Source organism: Crocodylus siamensis, chromosome 12 (assembly GCF_052110815.1).
Source record: "Crocodylus siamensis isolate JL-2025a chromosome 12, ASM5211081v1, whole genome shotgun sequence".
NCBI lineage: Eukaryota > Metazoa > Chordata > Crocodylia > Crocodylidae > Crocodylus > Crocodylus siamensis.
This window is the reverse complement of record NC_143406.1, coordinates 49,862,340-49,873,818: the sequence shown is the minus strand read 5'-3', so window position 1 is coordinate 49,873,818 and position 11,479 is coordinate 49,862,340. Positions and strand designations below refer to the sequence as shown.

At 63.8% G+C, this 11,479-nt stretch overlaps 2 protein-coding genes across 8 annotated transcripts in view; one reads left to right on the top strand and one right to left on the bottom strand.

Moving 5' to 3' along the window:
• The first annotated feature begins 501 nt into the window (after window positions 1–501).
• On the top strand, window positions 502–9,074 carry LOC149855175 (uncharacterized). Its single transcript, XM_090024380.1, has 10 exons — window positions 502–645; window positions 1,387–3,072; window positions 3,603–3,715; window positions 3,808–3,905; window positions 4,081–4,229; window positions 5,406–5,568; window positions 5,701–5,892; window positions 7,404–7,628; window positions 8,144–8,297; window positions 8,509–9,074. The coding sequence occupies exons 1-10, from the start codon at window positions 585–587 to the stop codon at window positions 8,581–8,583; spliced, it is 2,916 nt and encodes a 971-aa protein (XP_089880506.1). The 5' UTR covers window positions 502–584; the 3' UTR covers window positions 8,584–9,074.
• The window catches only part of TNRC6A (trinucleotide repeat containing adaptor 6A), a 51,579-nt gene continuing 48,713 nt past the window's right edge, over window positions 8,614–11,479 (bottom strand). For all 7 annotated transcript variants that reach the window (XM_090024370.1, XM_090024366.1, XM_090024367.1 and 4 more), the window contains one exon: window positions 8,614–11,413. In XM_090024370.1, coding sequence (XP_089880496.1) covers window positions 11,038–11,413 — 376 coding nt within the window. In that variant the 3' untranslated portion in view covers window positions 8,614–11,037. The remainder of the gene's footprint in view (window positions 11,414–11,479) is intronic.

The window sequence follows — 11,479 nt, the reverse complement described above, 5'->3', positions numbered from 1 at the left end:
TTTCCGGGCAGAAAGTGAAAGGGGCCGACCTCCCTGCTGCCGAGACGCAGCCCTGGCTCCCAGCAAGGCGCCCGCTAGGAATCTCGCTCCAGCCTGCGCTGACAGTTATTCCTGGGCTGCACGGCTTCCCCCGGAGCCAAGATACACTTGTGTCTCGCGGGGCAGCGCCAGGCGGGAGCCAAGAAAGCGTCAGTCCGTGCGCGTTTTCCTCCACAGTGGGTGCCGTAGGAGGATGGAAACCAAAGCCCGAGGCTCGGCGGCCTCCCCGGCGGCGTTTGGTTTTCGCAGCTTGGGCCGCTCGAGCCGCAGCCCCGCGGCGCGGGCTCCCGGGCGGCCCTCGCCTGCGCCGGGGCCGCGTTGAAGCGCGGGGCGCCCGCCGGTCTCCTCCGGAGGTGCCCTAAGGCCCCCCCGGCCGGGCCCGCGCCCTCCCGGGGGCTGGCACCCCGCCCCCGCGTGCCCCGGGCAGGGGCCGGGGGCGGCTCCGGCGCCGCCCGGGGGCGGGACGACACGACACGAGAGAGACGCGGATCCTGCGGCCCCGGCGCAGCCGCCGCCGCCGCCGCCGCCGCCCGGGCAGCGGCACCATGGGCCCGGGCAGCGCCGCCCGCCTCCTGCCGCTCCTCCTCCTCCTCCTCGCCCTCGCCGGTAAGCGCCGCGCCGCGCCCGGCCCCAGCCTGCCCTCGCCTGCGCCCGCCGGCGCCGGAGCGGGAGCGGGAGCCGGAGCCGGAGCGGGAGCGCAGCGCCGAGCCCAGGCAGCGCCCCGCTTGCCCGCGGCAGGCAGCGAGCGGGCCGGGCCGGGCCGGGCCGGGGCCCGGACGAGGAGCCGCCCTGTGCCCGCGGGCGCCCCGGCTCCTGGGCCGGCCGCGGCTCGCCCGCGCCCGCGCCCGCGGGGGGCCGGCGGTTTCCAGCTGGGCTTTCCCTCGCACAGGAAACGGCCCCCGGTGACCCCGGCCCTGCGGGGAGGGGCTCAGGCCGCACCCCGGGAGCACGAGCCGGGAAACGCGGGGCAGGCCGCCCCGGCGGAGGGGGCGCGCAGAGGCGGGGCCTGGCCCGCCGCCCGGGCCCGCGTGTGCGTGTGCGTGGCCGGCCGCGCCACGTGCCGGCAGCCGGGCCGTTGCCATGGCGACGCCGCCCCGGGCCGGGCCCGGCGGCACGCCGCGTGTTCACAAGCTGCCGGCTGCGCGCACGCGCCTGCCGCGGCGCCGTGCCGGGGTGCGGGAGCCCGCGGCCTCCGGTGCCGGCGGGCGGCGAGCTGCGCTCTCCCCGGCGGCCGCGGCTCCGTGCGCCCTGCCCGGGGCCGGCACGGCGGGGCGCTGCCGGACGGCCACCGGCCGCTCGCGCGGCTGGGGCCACGGCTCTGCCCCGTGACCGCCTGTCTCCCCGCAGCTCTGTCCTCCCCGGAGCGGCGGCCCCGGCACCCCGCGGGAGCGCCGGGCAGCGCGGCCAGCAGCCCCGGACCCCAGCAGGCCCGGCCCGGCGCGGGAGGGGCCGGCGGCCTCCCGCCCTCCCCGGGGACACCGTCCTGGGCGGCAGGGGCCGGCCCCGCCGCCGCCCCGCGGGCCTGGGGCCGCCGCCCGCCGCCGCCCGCCGCGGCTGGCCCCGCGGGAGAGGCGCAGAGGCCGGGGCCGGCCCCGACCGAGCCGGCGCCCCGCACCCCGGCCCGGGCTGCGGCAGGGCGGGGGGCCGCCGGCCTGGCCGTGCCGACCGCGGAGCCGGGCGAGACCCCGACGCCGGCGCCCGTGGGCCTGACAGCCCGCCCCGAGCCCGGGCTGCGGGGGCCCGGGGCCCGGGCGTCCGGCCCAGCGCCGCCCGAGAGCAGGGGCCCCTCCCCCCGGCCCGGGGCGCGAGCAGGCGGGAGCCCCGCAGCAGGGCCGCGGACAGAGCCCTTCGGCGCGGCGCCCCCAGACCGGCCCTCGAGGGTCTCCGGCGGCACCCCGGAGCCATCCGCCACGCCCGCGGGGCCCCGCGCACCCCTCACGCTGGCGCCTGACGCGCTCCCCGGCACCCGGGCCTCTCGCCCCAGCCCTGCCCCGGCGCCCACGGCCCCGGCCTCTGCGTCCCGCTGGCCTCCGGAAGCCGACGGCCGTGGGGGCCCGGGGGCCCGCGTGGCCCAGCCGGCCGCAGACCGGACCGCAGCGCCCCGACCGGAGACCGCGACCCCAGGCGACCGCAGCAAAGAGCCCGAGGCGTCCGTGCCGCCCGGGGGCCCGGCCCCGCTGTCCGGGGGCCCCCCAGCTCTGCCCGCGACTGAGGACCCGCGAGGGCCTGGCGCGGGGGGGAGCCGTGGTGGAGCCACGTCCGCCCCGCCGCCCGTCTCCAGTGCTCCCCGGGCCGCTCCTGCGCTGCCGTGGCCGCAGGCCACCGGCGGGAGCGGGGACGCGGGCATCACGGCGACGCTGCACCAGGAGACGGCGCGTCCAGCGACCCCTCGCACCGCCGCGGCGCTGCTCCTCGGCCCTGGCGCCCCCCGGGCCAGCGCTCCCCAGGGCTCCTTGCCGCCGGCTGCCCCGGAGCCACGTGGCAGCCCCGCGTCCGCTTCGGAGAGGGGCCTTCTGGGGTCCCCGCCTGCCCCAGGACCCTCCACGCCCAGCTCGTCTCCATCTCGGAGCACAGTGACCACAGGCGCTGCCACGGCTGCGTCCCGCTCGGCCTCGCGGAGCTGGAGCAGAGGGACGGCGAGGCTGGCGCTGGCGCTGGCGCTGGAGCTGTCACGTGGGCTCAGCAGCCCCGCCACGGAGCCCGCGCCCCCCAGCAGCGTGGGGCAGACCCTCCTGGGCAGCAGCAGCACCCCAGGGGCCCAGCCCAGGCCCGGGCACCCTGTCCCCGGGAGCGCTGGGGCCCTGCCAGAGCCGGCAGCCGCGCCGACGTGGGGCCCGCGCCGTGCCCGTCCTGCGAGCAGCACCGGGACGGCAGCTCCTGGTGCCGGCACCCGCCTCGGAGACCCTACGCCAGCGGCGAGACCTGGCCCGGGCGGCGTGACCGAGGCCCTGGCTCCAGCTGGACCCGCTGGGGATGCCCACGGCGCGGCCCAGCGCGTCTTTGTGGTGGAGGATCAGCCCCCGCTCCTCAAAGGTGAGTCCTGGGGAAGGGGCTCCCCGTTGGGGACACAGCTGGGGTAGGGGCTCATGGGTGCAAATCATTGCGGGCATCTCCTGCCCAGCGCCCAGATGGCAGCACCAGCCCCGTGGGCTCCTCGGGCACCTCCGGGTTGGTGCAGATTGTGGGGTGACCCCGTCCCCCGTGGGCATCAACCCAGGGCAGGGTCTGGCTGCGTGGCCCCGGAGGGTGGCGGCCCCGGAGGGTGGCGGCCCCGGGGGGGCACCTGTGACGGCCGCCCGCTTCCAGGAGCGCGGGGCTGGGCTGAACCGCGGCGCTGGGCAGGGCTCATCGAGAGCGGCGCGTGCGGCTCCGGGCTCCCCCCCGGCTTGCGTCAGGGTTTGTCTGGGCTGGTTTGGACGGGGCTGGTCCTGCCTCAGGCGAGGCTCGGACTAGCCGTGACCACCCCTGCAGCCCTGCTTGGAGCCGGTGGGGCAGGGCTGCGGGGGGCTCGGGGTATGAGCTGTGATCGTGCCCCCGGGCTGGCCCGGGCCCCTCGTCCGCAGCGCACGTCCTCCGCGTCCCCTGCGAGCTGGTGCTGGAGATGGAGCTGGTCCCAGCGCTCCAGGACCCAGCGTCGCGGGAGCACCAGGGCCTGGTGCGGCGCTTCAACGAGACGGTGAGGCCTCGGGCACGGCCCGGACCCGGGGGCACCGGGGTCCGCAGCCCCCTTCTCTCCTCTCACGTGGCCCTTCCTGTTGTGCTGCGCAGGTCGCTCCTCTCTTGGCCACCGTGCCGGGCTTCCAGCGCCTGGAAGTGAAGAGGGTCGGATGGGAGCAGCCACGGCCCCGCTTGGCGCTGCAGCCCTGGTGAGCTCTGCCGCTGGGCGACGCCATGCCGGCGGTGCCACGGCCACGGGCCCTGCCCCGGGGTGGCCTGGGGTCGCGTCTCCAGCTCGCAGCTGTCCAGCCGGCGCATGCGCTGGGCGCCCGCCTGTGGCCTGGGCCGCGTCTGACTGGCCCCGTGGCTGCGCTCTCCCCCCAGGCCGGGCGGCGCAGTCCTGGAGTACGACGCCCTGTTTGCGCTGGAGCGGGGCCGCTGGCCGGCGCCTGGCGTGGGAGCCCTGCTCAACCTGACCGTGCAGTCCGGCCTGCGCATCGCCAACGCCAGCGTGCTACGTGGCGCCGTGCTCGGTGAGTCCCTGCTGCAGCGCGGCCCCGGCCCCAGGCCCCGTGGCTGCCCCGTCCGCAGCCCGGCTGGCTCCAGCCTCGGGGGTCCAGGCAGGCCTCCATGTGCTTCGCTGCCCCTCCAGTAGTCTGTGTTCAAGTGGGGTTCGTCTGAGCGCTGCGCAGCACGGCGCTTCGCCAGGGTCTGGTGGAGCAGCCGGCAGTGGTTGCCTGCGTTGTAAGCGGCTGTGAGGGTCGTCCCCGGCTTTAGAGGTGCCACGCCTTGAGCGTGTCGCTGTATCTGGGAATTTGTTCACTGTGTTGTAGAGGCGGAGGAGCCATTCTCGAGGCTGGGGTCCCAATTGCTTGACTTGCTCATTAAGTACCTTGTCAAGGCGGGCTGCTTGCCTGGTCTTCGGTGTGTTAGTAGCGGGAGTGTTGGTTGTAGCCGTGTTGGGTCAAGGATGCGGGCAGACGAGGTTCTTCGGGGAGAGGTGATTATCTTTAGTAGACCAAATCAATAGCTGGAAAAATGGTTCTTTGCAAGCTGTTGGGTACAAACACCCTTCTTCATTAATGGCAGCATCCAGCTCCATTGTTGCAAAGGGGCTTGTAAAACCCAGGACTTTGGGATGCTTGTACTTTCCAGTCTGAGGGGTTTTTTTGGTCTGTTTTGGGGGCTTTTTCCATTGAGAAGCATCTGGTGAGCAAGTTGGCTAGCAGTACCAGTATGCTGTAGATCTACCTTACGTGGGGCTTCGCTTGGGTTACACCCCGCTCCCCCGTGCCAGTTTACTAGTATGTCTCATTGCAGCTGACGGGCTCCGGCTCTGTGCTCGTCTGTGGGGGTGACAGCAGCTCCTCGCCCGTCGCGATGGTGTTTGTGAATAAAGGGCCTAGTTCGTCTGTCACGTGCAGTCTTCACGCCGGCCGGGGGGGTTGTGGCATGAAGCCTGGGCTGCACCGCATGCAGCAGCCCCGTGGGATGCTCCTCCTTGCAGCTTTCCTGACCTGGTCCTAGTGTCATGTAGTGCCCCTGTGGAGAGGCAATGTCGATAAATCTCCAGTGACTTCCCCAGAGAGGCCCCCCTTCGTGCCTCTTGCTCCTAACCTGACCGGGCCTGGCCTCTTTAGTCTCCTGCTATGGCGAGACGGGGCGGTGGGTGGCCCGTCTGACCCCGCCACGCGCCTCCCTGCCCGCAGAGACCCGGCTGGACCCCTGCACACTGCTCTTCGCATGCCCGGCCGGGTTCGAGTGCGTCAGCCGTGGAGAGGGCAATGCCAGCTGCACGTCCGTGTGCCACCGCAACTACTGCAAGAACCACGGCATCTGCATGCACCCCCGGGCCCATGAGCCAGTGTGCCAGTGAGTGTGGGCCCCGGGCACGGGGCTGGGGAAGCTGGAGCCCTGGGGGGGGAGGGGTGGTGCTGGCAGCCCCGGAGCTGCAGGCAGCTCACGGGGAGCAGTGGCACCTGACCCACGTGCCCGGTGCTCCAGGTGCCCGGTGGGCAGCGACTACTGGTTCATGGGGCTGCGCTGCGACTACAAGGTGACGCACCAGGGGCTGCTGGGCGCAGCCTGCGGGGTTCTGCTCAGCGTGGCGCTGGTGGGCGCTGTCATCGCTGGCCTGGTCATCCGGCGAGTCAAGACCCTGCTGCTGGAGGCCAAGGTTGACCAGACCAAGAGCAGGTGAGCTGATGCGACCGGCAGGCACGGGGGGGAGAGGCCGTGCACCTGTCGTGTCCGCACGGGGTAGGGGGCTGAAGGGCAAATAGGGCAGGACCCAGGGCACAGCCTGGGCACCCCCCCCCCGACAGCTGTAGCAAAGGAGGGGAAAAACTTCCTGCCTGGTCTGTGCAGAGCCTGGGAGCTGGGGAAGCCCAGACACTGGCACGCGCTGCCTCCGAACCCCGCTCGCTGCTCCGTGCCTGTTGGAACCACAGTGCTTGGAGCTGCACGCGGGGCTCTAGACGAGGCCTGAGCGGCAGCACGATCGCTGCCTGCGCCTCACGCTCCGATGGCCTCAGCCCAGAGCCAGGCGTCGCCTGCGTGGCTGCATCCTGCTGTGGCCCCAGCACGTGCAGCCCCCGCCTGGGACAGCACCACCCTGCATGTGGCTCCCTGCGCCGGACCATGGCTGTTGTGCTGGGGGGGGCGCGGCAGGACAGGGCAGGGGGCCTGGGGCTGTTATCCTTGCGGGGGCTGGCCGTGCCGACGCCACTGGGCTGGGCCAGCTGGAGCGGGGCCAAGGTCAACAGGCTGCAGGGGCCGATAGCGGCTGCCCTGGGCTGAAGCCAGGGGAGAGGCAGGAAGACGTGGCTCGAGCACCTGCGGTGCTGCGGGCCAGGCCCAGCCTGCTCCCAGCCACCGCCCCGGGGGCAGCGCTGAGCCCCCCAGGCCTGGGCAGACATGGGGGGGTTGGAAGAGAAGGGCAGTGCTGGGCTCCGAAGGCCACGCAACCTAAGCGCCTGCCCTGCCCTGCATGCCACCGGTGCCCACCAGTGCAGCGGCCCGCACCCAAGACCACAGCCCCCTGCCTGGCCAGTGCTCCTCACTCCCAGCCCTTTGGCCCCCGGTTCCCTCCCCGCTCCTTGGCGCGGGTGTCAGGCCCAGCTCCCTCCTCTGCCTGCCCCGAAGGTCAGTGCTCGGTGCAAGGAGGGTGGGGTTGTGCACTCAGCGCCTTGGCGGCAGCCGCGCTTCCTGCCTGCGCGGGCGCGATATCCCCAGGGCTTCCTTCGAGGGACAGGCCGCAGCCACGGATGTCCGGCCCCGAGGAACCCGGGCTGGAGCGTGGGAGGGGGGAAGGGCTGCAGGTGGGGGGTGAGGGGCACCAGCAGGGCTGGGGGGTGCCAGCGAGGTGAGATGTGGGATGCACAGGCTGTGCTGGGGCAGGGGGGTGCATCGCAGTCCAGGTGCCCAAGCCCCAGGGTCAGATGCATGCTGGTGCCGAGCCCCTGGCGTGGCCTGGTGCAGCCTGGATAGGACGCTTGTAGCTGCACCCCATGTGCTCCAGCTGTGAGCAAGAGGCAGGAGGGCAGAACCTGGCATTACCCACGCTAGCACCTCCTGGCCAGCACAGGTCAGAGCATCCTGGGGGAGCTGCCATTAGCGTGTCCCTGGGCCCACGCTGGCACGAGGACAGCCTTAGCGCCAGCCCTGGGACCACAGCCCCCCAGGACCCCCTCGCCCTCCTCTCTCAGCTACAGGCGGTTCTGCCGGCTGGACGACATCTCAGCCCAGTACTGGTCGCAGTCCTGGCTGGCCTCCGCCAACTCCTTGGACAACCCAGCCTTCTGCCCCTCCGAGGAGGTGCTGCACCTGCAGGTGCTGGACAATGGCTGCTGCAGCTGCAAGGACGACTCCCTGCTCGCTGATGGCTGCAAGCCACAGCCCACGCCACCCCTCCGTGCTGCCTGCCAACCCAGGTAATCCAGGACGCAGGGTGCTGTGGCCAGGGGCTTGGGACCAGGACCCTCCTTGTCCTAGGCCTGGGGCCATGTAGGGCAGGACAGCAGGCACCTGTTTAGGGAAAAGGCCAGTCAGTGGGCTCCCACAAACTTTCCGCTATTATTGCCGCTTTCCGAACAGAGCTATGGAAAGAGCAACTTGGCCCGTCACCAGCCCCGGAGGCCAGGGAGCAGCCTGTGCCTTCTATGGCATCTCCCTGCAGCAGAAAACAGGGCAGTCTGGGGCCTCGGAAGCCAAAAGGCTGCTTTGAAATGGGTCTGGAAAGGCCTCATCTCCTGCTGGGGTACAGAGAACAGGCGGGGCAGCTACATTAGACCCCTGCCACTGCCCTTCCCCATTCAATCCCCTCTGAGGGCTGCACCCCACGAGCACTACATGAACCATTGTGGGGGAACAGGGGCCAGGCAGCAGTTGAGAGAGGAAGGCAAAGGGGAGCCCAGTTCTTGGTCCCAACCCTCATCTTGCCTTCCAGTTTCCACTACGACTGGGAAACGAGTTCCAGCAGCATGAACGACCCCATGATTGACTCGGGGAAAGCCAGTGACATTTCTGTCTCCAGCTGGCCCATGGAGCCCATTCAGTGGACACCGTTTCCCCTCCTGCACCAGCTTTCCCGACAGCGGCCAGTAAGCAGGACACCCACGCTCCTCCGGCAGCCACGTCCCCCTATTTGTGACGTGCACATATTCGCTTATCTGTGTGCTGCCAGGAAGAGGGCAAACTGAGTGGGGTGGGCTGCCTCTTTGCCCCTCAGACTCACATTTGGACATGGGGGAAGGGGCACTGGGGCAAGTACAACACGCCCGTCACTAACAGATGAATCCATTTTCCCCACAGCACAAAGCCCGGCGGCCTCACTCCTACTGCGAGGGCATGGAGCTGGTCAATCTGGAAAGGAGCTGGACAGCCTAGACAGCAGCCAACACACCACAGGCAACTCTGTTCAGCTTTTAAAACCAACCACGTTTTATTTTCACATAACAAGCTCGGTGAAGGAATCTCAAACACTTGGACAATACAATCAATGCAGGTATGATGTCAGTTTTACTCAGTGCAGGAGTCCTGAAGATTATCAGCTAAACTTTTCGACATGATTTCAGACCGGACTTTGGAAGCCAGCTTTGGTTTGGGACAGCATTGTTAGCAGTAAAGTAGTTACAGAGAAGTGTCGAGGGACACGCAACGCTGGCATCCGACAGAGTTAACGACTTATACCTGGCGGGTTGCAAAGAAAAGTCTTTAACAGTTTCTGAACGTTGCATCATACTATGTACATAGATGGTCTGCCCTACAGCCATTTCAGAACAAGCTAAGCCACTGTGAAGATTGAAATACAAATTCCGCACTGCTGCATTGTTCATCGCGATTCATGTCAATGAGGTATAAATTTTAACACCAGGACATTTTTAAGTATTAAACTTTTATTTTCCAAAATGCTCTCCTCATTTGCAAGTGTCCTGTTGAGGATCTAGCTGGGCACAGATGGTGGGGGCAGATGAAAGCGAGGGCTTGTGAAGTACAGCAGGGGCTAGGACAACGCGATCCTGAAGGTGCTCACACAAGAAGAGGGGAAGGAAAAGCAAGCTGCAGTTTCCTAAGCTTATAATCTCATCTCTGAGTGGATGCAGAGGGAGATCTGACAATAAAATGCAGGGTTACTTCTTAAAAATTAATGCGTCAGAATAAAAGAAAACCAGACTATGGGAATACACAGCAAATAGCATCATCGTGATATTTTCATAGTATAGAAAACAGCCTACAAATAAAAATCACAAAAAATAAACAGTTATATGCTGAGCAGCCAGAAATGTCATGATTTATTAATATCTGGAGAAACTTCATAATTCAAACACAACCAAACTGTACATTTTACAATCACATTCTATTTGTAAACAGTTAAAAGCCACTGACTTCTTTTGCATCTTAGGACACAAACAGTTAGAATCAAGGCAATGAAATGATGGCGATTTCTGCACTGTTAAAATTTTTTTACCCTTGCCTAGTCTCTCAGTCTTCAACCAAGCAAGCATCATATAATAGTACCATTTGTGGCAAAAAGATGTAACTCGTTACTTTTGCAAGAAAGTAGTTGTGAGAACTCTTTGAACATTTAAAACTTTTTATACAACAAACAATTCTGTAAGCCCAATAACTTGGTTACAGTATGCATAGTTACTCAGATCGGCTTTAAGGTACGACAGTTAAACGTTAACACAGTCACAAGAGCAGAAACGGAGCCACTCGATGGGATTACAAAAAAATTGTATAACTATAGATTATTAGCAAACCACCACCACTCACTAATAAAAAGACAGCGTCAGAAAGCAGTGTGTCAAACTCCAGCTTGAAGCGATTTTTTGGCAGAGAAAAGTCTTACAGAGCAATAAGTAGTATCAGTGCTAAAAGTTGAGTTTTTTTTTCCTATAAGAAACTACAAGGAGTTTTTACTGGGGAACTGGTTTTCCTGAGAGCCATGCTCTTTGATTTAGGAGACAGGAATAGAAAACAAAAGGACATGGCCAAACACTGTTCATTATTCCCAGAGATAGAAAGCATCTTTTTCATTCTCAATTTTTTTTGTCTTTTTAAAAATTTTTAAAATGATGGAAGAGTAAACATCTTTCTCAAAAACAAAAACAAAATATTCTGTAAACAAGGAGGCCCCGACACGGGTGCCCCCAAAACAAAATTGAAAGCCTATTGAAAGTGCAGGACCCCCCCTGGCTGGCGGGCTGGGTTGCAAGTCACAGCTGTGGCCACAGTTTTTTAAACTGTAGAGCTAAATTCTTTAGTTTTACACATGAAAAAACTGGTGCAATACTTTCATTCATAATCCTAAGTCAGTATCATAACTTGTTCTTGAAACGCCACAATACCACAATAAGGTAGGCATACATCAAGGCATAGTAGGGAGCGCACACTGTTTTTAAGAACATCCTTGAGTAAACATTTACACGTGAACTGCTGCCTCCCCGATATTGCCGATTAGACAGAGAGAACATCATTCAGTGCAAAAGTTAAAAAGCTCATACTCCAACATCATCAGCAAAATGCAAAAAAAAAAAAAAAAAGCAAAAAAAAAAAAGCAAAGAATAAACATGATGAATATACACAAATGAGCTCATTCCAAGCAGTTTTATATGGATAGCACTATCTGGAAGTGTAAATATATACTTTTTTCACATTATACTATTGGCCTGCATGATTCAAGTATTTAAACTGATATGTTTTGGGCTAAAACAAAGTGGAAAATGTGCAGAAAGTAACTGTTTCCACAGGTGACCCCCTTGCTGTAGGTGAAAAGTCCAATTAGTGCTGCTTTGTTACATCTTGAGGTCACAGTTTATTAGTTGAAAAAGTAAAAGATTACATGGACTCTCCACCTCCACCGAGGTGGTCAACAGGAAGGAAAGCGTTGATGGGGGATGGGCTGCTAATTCCCCGGGTGTCATTGCTGCTCGGGGTGCCCCACAGGCTTGTGGAATAGTTGGAGCTCCCCCAGAGTGAAGTGCCATGAAGGTCTCCACTGCTAGTTCCCGACAGCCCAGCACCATTCCAGTGATTTAGATCATTACGGTTTGAGAACGAATGGGAACTGTCAATGGATCCAAGTCGGTTCTGGCTGGATCCAAGAGACTGCCAGCCAGGAGAAGGAGTCAGAGACTGGCCTTGTGCAAAGAAGCGACTAATCTCCTCTTCACTGGCAAACTCAGCAAGAATAGTAGTGTTCCCTAATACACACCTGCAGAGAAAGGGAGAAAAGGAGGTTGAACAGGGGGAGGGAGCCCCTTTTGCTGCACGTGTGCTG

Bases quoted from the DNA above. Each gene is read 5' to 3' on its own strand.
- LOC149855175 (XM_090024380.1), top strand. From the start codon at position 585: ATGGGCCCGGGCAGCGCCGCCCGCCTCCTGCCGCTCCTCCTCCTCCTC. The intron at 646-1,386 runs GTAAGCGCCGCG...GTCTCCCCGCAG, and splicing joins CCTCCTCCTCGCCCTCGCCG to CTCTGTCCTCCCCGGAGCGG. The intron at 5,569-5,700 runs GTGAGTGTGGGC...CCGGTGCTCCAG, and splicing joins GCCCATGAGCCAGTGTGCCA to GTGCCCGGTGGGCAGCGACT.